At 35.6% G+C, this 19155-nt stretch overlaps 1 protein-coding gene across 2 annotated transcripts in view; it reads right to left on the minus strand.

Moving 5' to 3' along the window:
* Rnf169 (ring finger protein 169) overlaps nt 1-19155 on the minus strand; it is a 67383-nt gene that overhangs the window by 10728 nt on the left and 37500 nt on the right. For both annotated transcript variants that reach the window (XM_063256499.1, XM_003463407.4), the window contains 2 exons: nt 10076-10222; nt 5620-5738 (listed from right to left, as the gene is read on the minus strand). In XM_063256499.1, coding sequence (XP_063112569.1) covers nt 5620-5738; nt 10076-10222 — 266 coding nt within the window. The remainder of the gene's footprint in view (nt 1-5619; nt 5739-10075; nt 10223-19155) is intronic.

Consider the following 19155-nt stretch of genomic DNA (forward strand, 5'->3'; position numbering starts at 1 on the left):
AGAGAAAGCAACTTTGTCTGAAAGTCAACCGGTTTAAAATTTCCACCATCAAGAAACCAAATGGTTTTCTGGGATATATAATTGATCTACAGATACTAACAACTACAATGGGTCTGACTTACAAAGAAAAGCAGTCAGCATAAACATTTGGAAAGCCAGAAGACTTAATGCTTGTGAAACACTGTTTAAAGGGGTTCAAATGATAAAGCATGATTCAAATGTTAGATCCCTCACACTCTTGGCTGTTTGTTCACTGTTTGTACTCTGTCTCTCACATATCCATAACACACTAATTTCTTAATCATACCCTGAGGTCTGGAATACCCTGAGGGGCTAGGGACACACACACACACGCACACACTCCTGAGTGACACGCATACATACTTCCTTAGGTCTTGGAGCAGCTGCCATGCCCTCAGAAATGGATGAGATTTTGTTAGAATCCTCCTTTTATATTTTTATTGTCTGAAATAGCTACCTTGTCTATACTAGCATTCTTTATTTTTAAATGTACAATTTAATGATGTACACATACTTAATTATCACAATGATCAACTTTAGAACTTTGTGACCTCAAAACTGAAGCCTGTACCCTTCAGTTATCACCCCTAAATTCCTCTACTGCAGTCCTAAACAACTACTATCTTATTTTATGTCTCATATATTTGTGTACCGTGGACATGCACTAGTATGGTAGCACCTTCTTATGTGTCATTTCACTTTTCAAAATTTCAATTATGTGTGGTCAATTGTGGTCCAAAAATATTAATTAGAAGGTTCCAGAAAGAAATTAATTAGAAAGTTCCAGAAAGAAATATTTGAAAATGCATACCATTCTGAGCAGTGTTATAAAATCTCATGCCTTCCAGCTTTACTACCCACAGTATACACTATCCCTTTGTGAAACATATCTACAATATACATACAACCCATCTGTTAGTTACTTTGTACCTTTCCCAGTTATCAGATTAGCTGTTGCGAATACTGTAATGCCTATGTTCAGGTAACTCTCATGTAGTAAACTAATGTACATCAAAATGCCAATGTCATTCACCTCACTTCAGCTCATCATACAGGCACTGTATCTATCCTCACTTTATCAGAAGAAGAGTGAGTGGAGGGAGAGAAATCATATTCATATAACTTTTAATATACATTACTATTATTGTTTTCTTTTATGATTATTAACCTCTCACTATGCCTAATTTATAAACTGACTTCATCACAGATACATCACAGATGTATAGGGAAAAAAACAGCAGATAGAGCACTCAGCTCTAGCCATGATTTTAAGCATTCACTGTGGGTCCTGGAATTTACCCCCAATAGTTAAAGGGGGAGTACTATGTACTCTTTTGCAGATAAATAGGAATACTTTTGTTTTCATAGCTCTTTTGACAAAAATCTAGCATAATACAAAAGGATTTGAGTCTCCTCAAACAGCAGTATAACTATAGCATTTTACCTCATTGTGTTCTGGAACAAGTTAGGGTATAAATGATTTTTAAAACAGAAGGAAAGCAACCTTTGGTTACAAAAGCAGATCAAGACAAAGATTTAAGTACAGGGGCTTTTTTCACAGGGTGCCAATTCTATTTCTGTCATTCTACTGAGTTGAAAGGTTCTCAGGTGAGTTAATGTGTGTGTGTTTAGTTAGGGAGGGAGTTTATTGAACAGTGGTCTCAGAATCAGCATATCTGGGTTAGAATGCAGCAGGTAGAGCAGGACAGAGTACAGGGAGAGCTGAACTACAATACACTTGTGACAGACGCCTCGGCCTATCCCACAAGTTGTTCTAGAGCTACACTGGTTACTTCACCTCTTTGAACTATACTTTCCTTAGGTATAAAATGGGTGTATTAAAAGTTTGCAGGATTAACGTAACAGTTAAGTGAAATGAGGTAAGAAATAACAAACAACCTTCATGTTACCCATGTGAAACAAAAGGACAACTATTTCCCTCCAAATCACACTGATACTTCCTCTCCTAGTCCTCCCTGAGGATAGGCCTGGCCTCTCTAGCTTTGCTTCTGTTCATCAATTTTACAGACAGTTCTCCAATATAATACCACTTACGTGTCTGCCTGGTTTCTGTTACTTGTGAACTTTTGTATTCCATTTGTTCATTTTAAGGAAGAGGGATCCATTTCTTAGGGGATCTGTATTCTTCATTCATTCCAACACTAGGCATTGTAGCATCACTGAGCCTTTGCCAGTCAGTCTCCATCTCTATCCTTATACACACAACTTGAAGAAAGCACAGCTACTATGGATCTCTTAATGTGCCACTCTGAATCACAAACTCTGGCTTATAGTATCTAAACATTAGGAAACAAAATTATGTAACCATGGCTAATTTCTTTTCTTTATAGAAGATATTGCTAATGTATTAGAAGGCTAATAAGCAACTTCACAATATAAAGTTTTTTCACAAGTTACTAGCTGTAGCTCTAGCCCACAACCCTCTGCCATGATATGTGCCACTAACACAACTGTGACAAGGGCCACCACAATCAATGAATATTTTCCATGACCAAAACTGTCACTGCCATTAGAACCACTAGGAAAGTTTCCAGAACCACTGTGACCTCTCTTTCTAGACAAATCACTAACCATCTCCTGCTTCAATAGAGCTTTCCTTACTTTATAGCTGTAGCTATACACAATATAGTATTTCTGTACAATAGTAGTATTCAGTCACAGTTGTCAAAGGTCACAAAGCAAAGGGCCTCTTCTTGGCATTGCCTTGGTCAGTCAAGATTTCAATTACTTCAAGTTTTCCTTACTGTTCAAAAAAATCTCTTAGATGACGTTCTTAAGTATCCTTTTCACAGTCAAGTGGGCACCTGGTCGGAGAACCCTCTTGACACAGCACTCTTTGGCTTCAAACTCTTCCATCCACATATGGGCCTTGTACTCATGGCTGCAGCTTGTTCAGCTCCACAGTAGCAAAAGGGATGAATCCAAAACCTCTGAACGCTCAGAGTTTGGAGCTCTCATTACTACACAGTCTAGAAATGTTCCGCTTTACTCACAATGGCTCCTCAGAGTTTTATCAGCTGTTTTAAAGCTGAATCCTGTGGTGAGGAACTTCCATAGTTGCCCAGGCTTTTGAGAGACTCTTAGACATGATGGCATGGAAAGAGAGACTAAAGATCCTTCTCAGGGTGTCCACAGACAGAAAGGACCCAATTAATTGTTTTAATAATGTTAATAATAATTCAGTTCATCTAACTTTGAGTAAAAGAAAATGGACCCCTGGAAAACAGAATTCACAAATACTTCTTTCCTTTTCTCCCCCTTTGAGATAGGGGTGCTTTACCACTAAATTGTACTTCTAGCTCTTTTATTTTTTATTTTGAGACAGAGTCTTGCTAAGTTGCCCAAGCCAGGCTCAACTTTGCAGTCCTTCTGCTTCAACTCTTCCAAATAGCTGAAACTAGAGATGTGAACCCTGTACCCAGCCACAAACATTTCTCAACAGGAAAGTCTAAAGTCAGAGTTTTCCTACTGATTAGTCCAGTTATGGCTCAGTGACAAAGATGGCAAAGATGGGCTAACAAAGGAAAAAGAAAGTATAAAAAAAATTCCAAAGACATAAATAATCAAAAGCACAATCTCTCTGTCTGCGGTTGCAATTTCGGCAGTTTGAGAAAAATTTGCAAGACACTTTAAGTAATAAATAAATCTGCTACCCTTCTTTAAAAGAATAAATTACAAGGGCACAAGGTAAGGAATGTGGTGACAAATAATTAACCTGCTCAATATCTACTCCAACTAGTTGGGCAATTTTCCCTTGATATCATATTTGTATTTCAAAATAAATTTATTTTTAAGATTATTTCAAATTGGGCTAGGGATTTAGCTCAGTGGCATAAGTGCCTGCCTGGCAAATGCGAGGTCGTGAGTTCAATCCCTGGTACCACAATTAAAAAAAAAAAAAAAAAAAAAAAAAGGATTTTTCAAATTATGAGATATTAATCACAGATTTCATAAAATAATGTTTATTAGCTTCAGGGAGTATTTATTGTGACTTGGTTAGAATGACTGATTTGATTTTTCTTTTCAGTAGAGCTCTTTTTTTTAACCTTGTTTATTTTTGAGATGATGCCTTGCTGCATTGCACATGCTACACTCAAACTTGCAGTCCTCCTGCCTTGGCCTCCCAGGCAGCTGACACCATAGTATGCACCACCACTCCAGCTATATTGTTTTTATAATCTGTAATATATGCGTGCTACAAAGGGGGGTGGTATCTACATATACAATCAGGCAGTGGGAAGTTATAGTAAAGCAATCTTCAGTGTTTCACTTTTGGAGAGCATCTATAGTTCAAGCTCATATGCACAAATGCAACAGCCCCATGTTCATCGTAAGTGGTAAAGACATACCCATATACCAGGTCCTGACAATATCAATTAATCTTAATTAACTATGATAAAAATGGCCATTCAACAGATGTCAAATGATTGAGTAAATATTCTGGCAGGGGCCTTCCTACAGAGGTAGCTGCTATTACTTAGAGAAGGGAGGAATTTAAGGGAAAGAAATATTTCATTAATTGTACTCTTAAAACTCTTCAACAGAAGAAAATCAAACCACTCCAAAAGAATATACACAAAACAGATTCAGGAATGGACACTACATCAGGGATCACAGTAGTAAGCATTTTTAATACTCTGAAACTTTTGTGGTTTCTTTGTGTCTTATTTATGAGTGACCAGCAATAAAATCTTAAGGACAGAAAAGTTCCGGGATATGTCCACAGAGGCAATAAAAGAGAGCCATTACCTAGTACTGACAGGAAAGAGGGATGAGGGTAAGCAAAAAATAACAAATAGGGGTAAACACTGTGCCTTTGTAGCTCTATATTAAATAGAATGTGGTACATAATAGCTGTTTCCAAAATCTCTACTGAATGGTTTCTTTTTTCTTTTCTCTCTCTCATCCCCTCTCCCCTTCTCTCTTTCTCTCTCGCACCCCTCATCTCTCTCTCTTCCCCTCTGCCATGCCCTCCTCTCTCTTCCCTCCACCTAGCCCTTCACTAGCCACCTTCCTCCATTATCCAGTATCCATATATTTCCTCCCCAGGACCTACAAAGTCCAAAGGACCAAAAGTCTTAAGTTTTTGCTGAAACTCATGAAGACACAGTTAGACCTAGGGATTTAAAATAAAATTGATTTTGGCTTCACTTCCTACTAACAGCACTAAATACAAAGGAAAATCCAGATACTGTCACACTCAAGAAGACTTTGTTTCCTCCCAGGATAAAAAGTTCACTCATTGCAGCGGAAAAATGAGCACAATTCTACCCTGTGGATACCAGAAAGGGATATATACTATTTTTCTTTTAGAAGTTTAGGTCAGCCCTTCTATCTAATTCATATTTCAAAACCCGCTACCTGGGCTGGAGATACAGCTCAGCAGCACAGTGCCTGCCTGGCAAGCATGAGGCCCTGAGTTCGATTCCCAGTACCGAAAAAAAAGAAAACCCATTTCCCACTTCTTTGTACCTCTTCCACCTCCCCCAAAGCAGCTACAGTAAATACCTTCATTCACCCAGTCCCTTTTGGTTCACACTAACAAATCAAAGAACCCTGACTGAATTAGTTTCTTACCCTGCCAGGAAAGCTATAGAGTACGAGTTGTTCTTGGAAACAAATGCTGAGCGATGTGGCTGTGTCATCTGGCCTCGAGAAGGTTCTTCATTCTCTGAATCTGAGAGACGCGCAAGGCACTGGGAGGGAAATAAAGGAGATAAAATGTCTATTTAGAGTTCTTTTAAGCAATCTACCCTAGGTATAGGTTCAAATCTCTTTAAGATACTTGTCTTAAGTTCAATCTAAGTTACCAAATGCCTCCTGGAGATCCCAATATCAAATGTAACTCAAATTCAGAATAACCAGAATCGAATTCACTGTTTCACTTCTCTAGACTCCACTACCAACCTTCTAGAGTTCATCTATGACTGTTATTCCCTTTGTTTCTAAGTCTAATAACATTGGTATAGAAGTTTTGGGTACTCCAGTATTTCTAAATATTTGCTTCATTTATTCTGTCAGTCCCATTAAAACAGAGATTTATCAGTATGTTTTTCACTTTTGTCAAGCAGACTCTGAGTACTTAGTTTGCCTATGACTAAAACTTATTGGTTCTTAAATTCAGAGCATCAATCTTCAAGTCATTTCCATGTTCTTTCCACTCTATTCTGCCCCTAAAATGTCTCTCAGATCTGCCTCTTCCCATTGTAGTCAGCAGCAGTGCCTTACAGGAGAGCCTCATTACTTTCTCTTTCAACTATTGCAATAATCTATTTACTGGTCTCATTTTCTTCAGAATTTTTTCCCTTCAAATACTGTATCTTTTGTTCTACCAAGAATGACCTTCCCAACACCCAGAAAGAATTCTCTTGCTCCCTTGCTTAACTGTTGGTGACCCTGGGATCAAGCCTGAATACCTCAGTCTGATACAACCATCTTCACCAACTACACCCAGTCGTCTCTCCTGGCTTTTCTCCCACCAGTTCCTACACACAGAATTTGAGCTCTAGTATAAGCAGACTACTTTTTACTCACTACATGTACCATAGTCTTTTAAAACCTCTATTCTTTTGAACATGCTATTCCCTTTTCCTTAAATTCCCTATCTGCATTCTCTGTATATGAACTACACATTAGCTTTTCACAGTCATGCTAGAAGGGCATATCCTCTGTAAAGGCTTCAAAATTCTCCGACAGGTATTTTTTTTTTTTTCTATCATCTATACCCATTCATTTATCTCCATTTTCATTCAGAGTTGCTTTTTACATTTTTTCAATTTATGTTCAAAATTCCAAAATCAAACTCTATTTCTTTATATATACCTTTTACACAATGAGAATGAGAATCTTTTTCTATTCATGGGTAGCAACTAATCACACTAAACTGTAACTTTTTATTTAGGAGTTTATCTTCTTTATTAGATAATAAACTTTGCAAGAGCAAATCAAGTTTTTTTTAAAACTTCCTTTTTGGATACATAAAAATGTCTAACTGTCGAATGATTGGTTATCTAATGATTAAATAATTAACAAAATGACAACTGTAGACATGGATGTGTGAGGTACCACATAGGTTAGAATACTCTACATTCTTTAAATGCTTTATTATTCTATAGTTCAGTACACACATAGACTACCTTTCCTAACAGTTGGCATTTGAGAGAACAGTTGAGAATTACAATTTACAGAGAAACTTTACAATACAAAATATTCGTTGAAAAACTTCAATAGCATTAATCCATTAACAAATTTTACATAATACTATCTTCTCAACTCCATGAAAAAGAAAAACTTTTGGTATTAATAGACCCAACAGAATATAAATAATGGCAATTTCTATCTACTTTGGCCTCTTTTCATAATCAACTCAGTATCAAGCAAAAGACTATTTAAATCTCAGGTGCCTTATTTACTATCATTGTCACTGGAGGTTAGCCACTTTATATTCCTATCTTTCTCACTTTCCTCATCCACAAAATAAAGATTGCTCTAAAACAATACTCAACAAAAAGATAGTTTTACTTTTCTTAATTTAAATACTATTATTCTATTAAGAAAAAATATATAATAAATATTTTCCAAGACCCTTTTAATTGTTAAAAACATTTACCTCATTTATCTTTCATCTTGGATAAAAATAAATCTATAGCACTATGGATCTTAAAATGGACAAAGAATGCCTAAATGGGATCCCTGCAGTGACATTTGAAAAAATTACTGTACCTAAAAAAATTTAAGGAATAACACCAAGAGTAAGCAAACAGTGAAGAAATTAGTTCAGTATTCTGATGTACTACTGGAACGAATATAGTTATAAACAAACCAAACATTTAAGAGAATACTTCCAGCCATGCATGGTAGCAGACTCCTATATCCTAGCACTGGGGAACTGAGGGTGGAAGACAGTTCTTTGACATGATCATTTGACTATTAGTAATTTATTCCTAAGGAATTAATAAGGCAGGTGTATTTTATCATTGTAGTTAAGATAATAAAATATCAACAGAAGATTCATTAGTTAAATAAATTCTATAGTTAAGAATACTAGGGGCTGGGGATTTAGCTCAGTGGCATAAGCGCCTGCCTTGCAAGCAGGCAGTCGTGAGTTCGATCCCCGGTACCGATAAAAACGAAAAAGACCAAAAAAAAAAAAGAATACTAGGTGACCACTAAATAATAATGTGACTTCTTTATTCATAGGGAAAGACATCCACAACATACAGTTAACTAAAAACAGGTTATAAAAGAAAAGAAGGAAAAATAAGATGATGTATATGTAATGCACTTAGAAAAGGGGTCTGGAAGGATATTTACCAAAATGTTATACAGGTGACTTCTAGGTATGTAGGATAAGTAATTTTTCACTTTTGCTTTAAAATCTTTGGCACATCTTTAACAGTTTAACTGAATTGTTTTCCAACAACTCATACTATTATTGGATTAACTACAAAACAACAAATTGGAATAAACATTGTGCCCATCTTATATATGTTTTGTAAAAAAAAGAACAGATGACAGCCTCTGCTTCTAGAATAAGCTCTTTCCTCCCTCCATTAGAGTTTCCTTTCATAAAAATGTATAAAAATGGGATAGGCAAGATACAAGATTTTTAAAGGGTTAAGACACGTTTCAACAGACTTACAATCTCATAAGCACAAACTCAACAATAAACCACAAAAAGAGAATGAAATGTGTTCAGTGACAGTTACAAAATGTGAGGGGTGCAGAAGGGAGAGTGGATGACAGGAGAAGAAACAAGTGAGGAATTCCTATAGGTTGCATGAAGATGACAGCTTTTCATCTCAACAGAGAGACAAATAGCCTTTCAATGGGAAGCTGCAGAAAATGCCCACTGCGAAGGAGAAGCTCAGAGTAGGTAATTTTAGGGAAGCAAACAGCTTTACTCTCTGGAATTTTGGGATATAAGCTAGGATGTAAATATAAGAATCCTTCCAGCTGGTTTTGTACTGGGGTCCCAATCTGGATGTAGCTGTGGCTAAACTAAATGAAATTATTTGCTCAACAACAAAAAAATGAAACAAAAGACCACTCTTAAGCCACTGAAAGCAAAATTAGGATCATCTAAAAGTCCTCAAAAATACAAAAGCAAATCAGGCATGGTGGCATATGCCTATAATCTCACTAATCTGGGAGACTGCCAGTTTGAACTTAGCAAACTAAATGAGGCTCTGTTTAAAAAAAAAAACAAAACTGCTGAGGATGTAGCTCAGTGGAAAAGCTCTAGGCTTAATTCCAGTACCACCAAAAATAAAAGCCAATGAAACAAACTAACAAACATACATACATACATACATACACACACACACAGAGAGAGGATAACCTGCAATATAACAAGCCTGAATCCCAGCATTTTAAAAGATATGACTCTGAAGACATGTCATTACATGCTGCAAGCAACAGATGTCCAATCCAGTATGATTTACTAAAGAAACAAGGATCAATTGTAATTGTCCGTCCATTTGAGAATAATTAGTGGAGCTTCCAAAGGTGCTTTCTTATATGTTAAATACCAAAATTATTCTCTCTTTGCCATTAATTTACTTGATAAGTATGAAAAAATTCTGGCAAGATTAGATTCAAATAAAAGAATAGTCTGTTTAGATTAAGTTAGACCAAATATTGAGGACATACGTTTTAGATTAAGCACTGTTCTGCTTAAGGAAAGGAAAATAAAAGCTTTAAGGATATCTACTAGAAGATAAGAGATGCATCAAACTCAAATGCCGAAGATTGATATGTAAGTCAAAATGACAATATACATATAGCACACGTAGTACACTACACTAGGCTCCTCTGCCTGGCTCCCTTAATCTTTCCACAAGTCTCAAAGTCTCATGCAAAATTATTTTCCGCAGCCCTCAGCTGGATGTTAACTTCTCCACTATTCTTAAGTTACACAGTTGATGACCGTTACTGGTCTCATAGTTCACCAACACAGGACTTTCGGATCCTTGTCACCTGAACTCATTGCTGATTTTTGAGGTAGATGTCCATCAAAAAGGTGGCTACTTACATGTTCCAGATTTGTTTTTACTACTAATGGCTCATCTCTTTTTTTCTGTTCATCCATTTTCTTCTTCCCTGCTTCTGTATCTTCAGGGAACAGCTTGTGAATTTGATCTTCAGAGGTTTTCTCCTCTTGTAACTTCTCTTCTCTCAGCTAAAATACATAAATTACAGAGAGAATAGAGTGTTAGGCAGTTCTAAACTTAAAAACTATTTCACCCTGTAGTCTAGAACAAACATCACATGGCAGTTTTAAGACTGTTTTTCTTATTAGATATAGTCCACCTGAATCTAAGTTTAGTTGGCTCTTACCAAACATATGTTTTATAGCTTAAATGTAACTGCTCTGCATTCTTTTAAAAAATGTTTATTTATATAGACCAAAAACAACTAAGTCTAAAAACTCTCGTTATTCCCACAAGCCAAATGAAACTGCAGAAATGCCAGAGAAACTGCATTAGCGCTCACGAGCAACAACAAAAGTTATCATGAACACAGTTTCAATGTCTGAAGACATTTGTGATTGTCACAAATGGGCAAGTCAGGTGTTTATGCTATCAGCATTTACTTAGTGCACAGAGGCGAGGGATTGCTGCTAAACATCCTAGATGCCTAAGACAGCCCCTCGGCATGTATGTGTGTGTTTATATAAATACATGCTATTTTGAAAAAAACCAAAATATTAAATTTTATGAGTTTTTTGTATTTAGTATTGTTCACATACTGCATTCTAGAGTTGGAATCCTTTTGTGTCCTTTTTCTTTTTTTTTTTGACAGTCTTGTTGTGTAGTACAAGCTGGCTTCAAATGTGTGATCCTCCTGCTATATAAGCGTTACTAATAACTTTTATTACTACTAGCAAAATTTCTGACAGAGGACTTTTGTTACTAGTAAAACTACCTCTTCAAGGCTGGGGATATAGGTCAGCAGCACTGTGACTGCCTGACAAGCACAAGGTTGTGAGCATCAAAAAAAAAATCTACCTGCATTGCAGGATTGTATAACCTGAATCAATTCCCATGATTGGGGAGGGAAGAAGGAAAGAAAGGAGGAAGGGAGAGAAAGAAAGATCAATAGCTGCTGCTTACTGAATTTTTCTAAGTTCCAGGTACTCGATTTATAAAGCTTATCTCATTTAACCCTTAAAGATTCTATATGTACTTATCACCATTTTATAGATATAAAAATCATGGCTCAGAGGTTATTTCTGAAAGTCACAGAGATTAAATACTGAAGAGCCTGGATTTTAAAGCAAAACTGTGGCTTCAGATTCTGGGTTTCTCAACTTCTAAGCTACTGACATTTGGGGCTAGATGGTTCCATTGTGGGGCCTACGCAGTCTGAGAAGATGGCTTATGCATAAATACTTTCTTGGGGAGCAGGCGTTAAGAGTAAAGTAGCGTAACAGAGGAAAGAGCCAACACAAAGCAGTGCGCCATTTGGCCCAGCAGTTTAGAGACAACGTGAAAAGCTGCAAGTTCCAGTTGGTCTTCATACTCATTCCTTCTTATAGCTGGGGATTTAGTCTTTTAGCCATTCTAGAGGGTACTGCATGAAGAGATGTTTCTATGGTTTTAATAGTGTTTCCTTGTTGGTCAATTATGTTAACTCTCTTTTCATGTATTTACTAGTGTAACTTCTTTTGTGAAGTGTCTATTTATTTACTTACTACCTTATTTGTAAGTACCAGAGTTCTTGACATATTTTGGATATAAGTCAATTGTTAGATATACATTTTGAGAATATTTTTCCCAGTCTTTGCTCTGTCTTATTTATTTACTTAATGACAGGTATCCTTAGAGCAAATGTTTTTAACTTCAATAATGGCCAGTATGCCAAATTTTTCTTTCTGTGAGCAGGAAGTCTACAAAGTATGTCTGAAAAGTCAGTCTGTCTAGAAAATCTTTGCCTATCCCAACATCAAATTTTTTTCTTCTTTGTTTTCTGCATAATTTTAGCTTTGACATTTAATCTTTTGCATAAGTACCTGCCTAGCAAGCGCAAGGTCATGCATGAGTTCAATTGCCAGTACCAAAAAAAAAAAAAAAAATTCACTATGTACATTTAACCTTTTGAATCATTTTTGAATATGTGGTATAAAGCAGTGATCAAGATTTACTTATTCAGAATGTTTATTCTAACGCCACTGTCAAAAGACCTTTGATCACTAAATTACTTTTATTCTTTCTAAACACTAACTTACTATTGTTATGGAATACACGTTCTCCCAAAATTTGTACTCTGAAACTCTCACTCCCAATGTGATGGTATTAGGAGGCTGCACAATAGGTCATGACTATGGAGCCCTCATAAGTACGGAATGAATGCTCTTATAAGAAGGGATACAGTCTGCTTCTTCTTTTCTGCTTTCTACCATGTGAGGAGACAAGGAGAAATCAGCCATCCACAAACTAGAAGAGGGCGCTCAATCAACAAAAAATCTGCAGTTTGGACTTCCCAGCCTCTATCACTGTAAGAAATAAATATCTGGTGTTTCCCAGTCTATAGTATTCATTTATAGTAATCTGAGCTGATCCATACAATGATATGTATTTCAAAAACTATATTGTGTTCCACTGGTTGATATGTCTTTTTATTATGCCAGTATCATATTCTCTTGATGACTATACCAATACAATAAATCTTAAAATCTAATAATAAAGTCCTATAGTAATAGCAGTCATTATTTCAAACATAATCTTCCACATAGAAAATTTACTAGTCTTGGCTGGGCATGGTGCCTGCCTATAATCCTAGCACTTGGGAGGCTGAGGTAGGAAGAGTGGTCTGAGTTTGAGGCCATTTTGGGCTACCAAGTGAGTTCTAAGGCAACCTGAACTGCATAATTAAACTCTGTCTCAAAAAAGACAAAAAAAGGAAAACATATTTTCTAGATTCTATAAAAAAAGTTACTGGAACTATTATATGAGTTTAAGAAGGCTACAGGACAGAATATCAAAATATAAAAATTATATTCCTACATGTTTGCATTAAAAATTAGAATTTTTAAAGTACCATTTATAATACTAAAATATAGATTAAAATACTTACAAAAACTCTAACCAAAGATCTGGCACTTTTTCTGTCCTTTGGTTACAGAGTTCTACTATGCAGTTCAGGATTGCCTCACATTCACTTTCTAGAACAGGCTGGCCTTAAAATTCTTCGGGCTTAGCCTCTTAAATATTGGATTATAGGCATGTGCCACCACACCAACCCTTTTGTTTTTAACTTAATATTTCAGAATTTTATTCTGACAAAAGATTTACAAACTGAAAACTATAAAATACTGCTGAGAGAAATTAAAAAAATAAACACAACCATATTATTTTTTAGGACATACCATTTTTTTTTCTTTCTTTTTTTTTTTTTTTTTTTTTTTTGTATTTTTACCGGTACCAGGGATGGAACTCATGACTGCCTGCTTGCGAGGCAGGCACTTATGCCACTGAGCTAAATCCCCAGCCCCTAGGACATGCCATTTTGATGGATCTGAATACTATTAATAATTCAATTCTCCCCAAATTAACCTAGAGATTTAATACAATCATAATCAAAATTCTACCAAGACTTGTTAGTAGAAATGGGCACGCTACAAAACTTACAAGGATAAATAAGGCCTCCCCTAACTTGGAGAAAATTTTAAAAGCTTATGAGACATAGTAAGGCCTCAGCTGACACAAACACTATAGACGGGGAGATCTGGTGATCTGCAATAACCTGAAAGCATAGCAACAGCAGAAACTAAGAGTTGACCTACATCAATACTTCTAGGCTACTTAGCCTAGAAAGGATATACCCAACAGGGCCTGTAGAAGGAATTTAGGTGACTGGCTCGCCTCTTTATTGTGGTACCCAGTAATTGGACAAACATCAACCACACAGTAGGACCCTAAAATTCAGACTACAGACAGTTGAGACTGCTGGGATTGAAAGACCAAACATTTACCCAAGAGATGAAAATGACAAAACAGAAAGGCAAAATGCAATCTCAAACAAACATCTAGTCCATCAGGAGCAAGTACAGTGATTTTGAAATAGAGGACTCTAAAAGTCATACACAAGATATCTCTGAAAAGATAGAAAATGGAGTAAAGAAACAAATCCATGAGGCTATAGAGGAAATCAAATGAGAAATAATGTCTTACGTAAAGACAGAAATAACAACCTTAGTAAGTGAGTTGCTCAACATAGCTAGAGAAGAAATAGATAAAAACATACAAGAGCATGGGAAATTGATTGAAACTTTGAATGAACAATGCATAAAACAAGCAGAATCCATGAAACAAATTAAAAGAGATATCCAAGAAACAAAAAGTTCTATTGAAAGCTGGTAAAATGGTTTAAATGAAGCTGAGGATAGAATTTCAGATCTTGAGGACAGGATCACAAATAGCGATCATGAAAGGGTAGAACTTATAAAAACAACAAAGCAGCATGAAACAGTAATCCCGCAGCTTCAAGATGATGCCAAGAGAAACAATGTAAGATGAACAGACAACGGTGAAGAAGCAGGAGACAATGCAAATGACATAACTAAACTATTCACAGAAGTAATAGCAGAAAATTTCCTACACATAGTGGAAAAAATCTGATATACAAATAAGTGAGGCATACAGAACGCCAAGCAGTCACAACCAACATAAATCTACACTTTTAGGTAGAAAACTACAAGAGGAAGAACTAACAATTATAAATATATATGCACCAAATACAGGAGCACCCAACTATAAAAGACAAATACTAATGGACATGAAAAACCAAATACACAAGAACATAATTGTAATAGGAGACCTTAACATCCCACTGTCACAAAGAGATAGATCAACTAGACAAAAAGTCAGCAAAGAAATAACAGAACTGAATCACACCTGTGGGCAAATGAACTTAGTGGATGCGTACAGAGTGTTCCACCCAACTACATCAGAATATATATTCTTCTTAGCTGCACATGGGACATTCTCCAGAACAGACCATATATTAACCCATAAAGCATTCTTAACTAAATACAAAGGGAGCAAAATTATCTGCTCATGCTCATTATCATGCTCATGCATGATATCTGATCATAACGCACTAAAATTGGAAATCAATGGCAAAAAACTGCAAAACCTGCATAAATACATGGAAATTAAATAACAACCTTCTGAATAACCAGTGGGTTACAAATGAAATTAAAGAAGAAATAAAACAATACCTACAATACAATGAAAATGCAGATGCAACATACTGCAATCTATGGGACACAATGAAAGCAGTCCTAAGAGGGAAATATATAGCAGTAAACAGTCACATCAAGAAAATGGAATGAACACAAATAAATAACTTAATGCTACATCTCAAGCTTCTAGAAAAGGAAGAGCAAGTCAAACCCAAAGCTCATAGAAGAGAGGAAATTGTAAAGATTAGAGCAGAAATTATTGCTAAAAAAATACAAATAATTAAAGAATCAAAGAGCTGGTTTTCTGAGAGAATAAACAAAATCGATAAACCCCTGGCCAACCTTATAAAGAAAAAGAAAGAAAAAAACTCAAGTCTAGACATTAAGGACTGAAAAGAAGGAAATTACTACAGATCCTATGAAAATTCAACAGATCAAGAATACTTCCTTTGAAACTCTCTACTCATATAGGGTGGAAAAAACAAGAGGAACTGGACTGATTTCTAGGAACATATGAACTACCAAAGCTCAATCAAGAAGATATAACAATTTTGAATAACCCAGTATCAGCTACAGAAATCAAAAACATGATTAAAACTTACCAACAAAGAAAAGCCCAGGTCCTGATGGATTCATGGCTGAATTCTATAAGAAATTTAGAGAAGATTTAACGCCAATATTCCTTAAACTCTTCAATGAAATTAAAAGAGAAGCAGTCCTCCCTAACTCATTCTTGGAGGCAAGTAGCATTCTGATACCAAAACCAGAGAAAGACCCAACCAAAAAGGAGAACTGTAGACCAATTTCACTAATAAACATTGATGCAAAGATTTTCAATAAAATATTGGCAAATAGAATGTAGCAAATCATCAAGAAGATTATACAACACGACCAAGTGGGATTTATTCCAGGAGGGACAGTTCAACATTTGCAAATCAATAAATGTAAATGAACACCACATCAACAGAGCCAAAAATAAAAATCACATGATCATCTCAATAGACCCAGAAAAAGCTTTCGATAAAGTCCAACACCTGCTCACGATAAAAAAAAACTCTACAGAAACTCAGAATAGATGGTATGTACCTCAGTCTCATAAAGGCCATCTATGATAAACCAATAGCCAACATTATACAAAATGGACAAAAACTGAAAACCTTCACTCTAAAATCAGGAACAAGACAAGGATGTCCACTATCACTACTCCTGTTCAATACAGTTCTGGAAATATTAGCCAGAACAATCAGACAAGAGGGAGAAATAAAGGGCATAAAAATACGAAAAGAAGAAGTTAAATTACCATTCTTTGCAGATGACATGATACTCTCTATAGAAGACCCAAAAACTCCATTAAAAGACTATCAGAGGTAATAAATTCAGCAGCATAGCTGGATACAAAGTCAGCACTCAAAAATCAATGGCATTCCTGTACAAAAACAAAAAGCTCCAAGAGAGAGAAATAATGGAAATATCGCCTTTCACAATAGCATCTAAAAAAATGAAATACTTAGGAATCAACCTAACCAAGAATGTAAAAGAACTATATGCTGAAAATTGAACTACTCTAAAAAAGGAGATTGAAGAGGACATTAGAAAATGGAAGGATATTTCTTGCTCTTGGTTAGGAAGAAACAACATTGTGAAAATGGCCATACTCCCAAAACTGTTATACAGATTCAATACAATCCCAATTAAATACCTTTAACATACCTTACAGATCTAGAAAAAATATTTCTAAAATTCATCTGGAAACAGAAGAAACCTAAAATAGCAAAGGTGATTCTGGGAAACAAAGGCAAGACAGGAGGCATCTCAATTCCTGACTTGAAATTATACTACAAAGCCACAGTAATAAAATCAGCATGGAACTGGCAAAGAAATAGACCTGGGAACAATGGAACAGATTAGAAGATACAAACACTACTACAAAGACACTCAGCCACCTTATATTTGACAAAGGGGCTAAACATGTTCACTGGAAAAAAGACAGCCTCTTTAATAAATGGTGTTAGAATGGCTTTCCACATGCCAAAGACTAAAAATAAACCCATGCCTATCACCATACACTAAAATCAAAATGGATCAAAGATCTAAACATTAAAACAGAAACACTAAACCTACTGGAGGACAAGGGAAGTAAAAATCTTGGAGACACAGGGGTAAGGAGAGAATTCATGAATAAAACGCAAGCTGCACGGGAAATACTTCAAAAAATCAACAACTAGGATCTCATATTACTAAAAAGTTTTTGCACTTCAAAAGAAATAAGCGACAAAGTGAAAAGAAAACCCATAGAATGGGAAAGAATTTTAGCCAGCAACCCCTCAGACAAAGGACTTATTATATCCAGAACATATAAAGAACTGAAAACATCAAGCCTCCCAAATCCAAACACCCTCTCCAAAAATGGGCACTGGAGATGAACACACAGTTCTCAGATGAAGATATATAAATGGCAAATCAATATATGAAGAAATGCTCACCAACACTGATCATTTGAGAAATGCAAATTAAAACAGCATTGAAATTTCATTTTACACAGAAAAGAATGGCTGCTATCAAGAAAACAACGGATAACACTTGTTGGTGAGGATGGGGGTGGGGGGTCGGGTGGAACACGCTTCTCCACTGTTGGTGAGAGTGTAGATTGGTGCAACCACTGTGGATATCAGTATGGAGATGCCTCAAAAAATTAGAATTGGAAGTTCCATTCAATCCAGCTATTCCCCTCCTGGGTATCTTCCCAGAAAAATTGTAAAGGTCATATCACAGTGATATATGTGCACCCATGTTCATAGCAGCCCAGTTTATGATAGCTAAGGAAGCAACCAAAATGCCCATCAACCTCAGAGTCGATGAAAAAAAATGTGTTATTTTTATATAATGGAATACTATTCTGCCATAAAAAAGGATGATCTTGAGGCCTTTATAGGTAAATGGAGGCAAACTGAAAATATCCCCATTAGTGAAATAAACAAGACTCACATTAGTAAATATCACATTGTGTCTCTAGTGTAAAAAATAGTAAGAATTGACAGAATAATAGGATCCAAAAAGTATCACAGATATTGTAAAAGTGAAAGGGAAGGAAAGTGCTCTAAAGGATATAACCATATGTATAGTGTGTAAGATAGATGACCATATTACTAAATTTCTGTTAGATCACTGAACAGAAGAGTTTTCACTGTCAATGTTTGAGCATCTAGCCACTTTTTATGCTTTGATTTTGTAAATTTAACAACTATTGTTAAGATGACAATATGCAATGTATCAACTAGCGATTTTATGATGTTAATTTTTTTTTAATTACGTACTTTATTTTTCTGGTTTTTTTTTTCTATTTTGTTTTTTTAAATTTTCTTTTCTTTTCTCTTTAAATAAAATTTTTAAAAAAATTTTAAATTTACATGGATAATACAAGACCCAAGAGTAGCCAAAATAACTATATAGAACAAAATTGGAAGCCTAACATTACCAGACTTTAAAGCATTAAAACTACAATAACCAAAGCAGTATGAGATTGGTATAAAATAAACAGGTCCAATAAGTACACACAGAATGCAGAATCTAGGAATGAAAGCATTTTTGATAAAGGTGCAGACAACCCAGTAAAGAAAGTACAGTTTTTTCAACAAATGGTATTAGCATAACTGAAATACCCACATGAAATCTACACTACATACAAATAAACAATAACTCAAATTTATCATGGACCTAAATATGAAATCTAAAACTACATTACTTCCAGAGGAAAAAAAAGGAGAAATTCTTTGTAACCTTAGGCTGGGCAAAGATTTCTGAGCTATAACACTAACAGCACAAAAGGGGAAAAACGCATTAATTACAGTTTATCCCAAGTAAAACCTCTGCTCCTCAAAAATATTCCACTGCAGTGATACACATCTATTCTTCCAGTAGCAGAATTC

Source organism: Cavia porcellus, unplaced genomic scaffold (genome assembly GCF_034190915.1).
Source record: "Cavia porcellus strain 051 isolate PalLab524CR breed Dunkin Hartley unplaced genomic scaffold, mCavPor4.1 scaffold_9, whole genome shotgun sequence".
Taxonomy (NCBI): domain Eukaryota; kingdom Metazoa; phylum Chordata; class Mammalia; order Rodentia; family Caviidae; genus Cavia; species Cavia porcellus.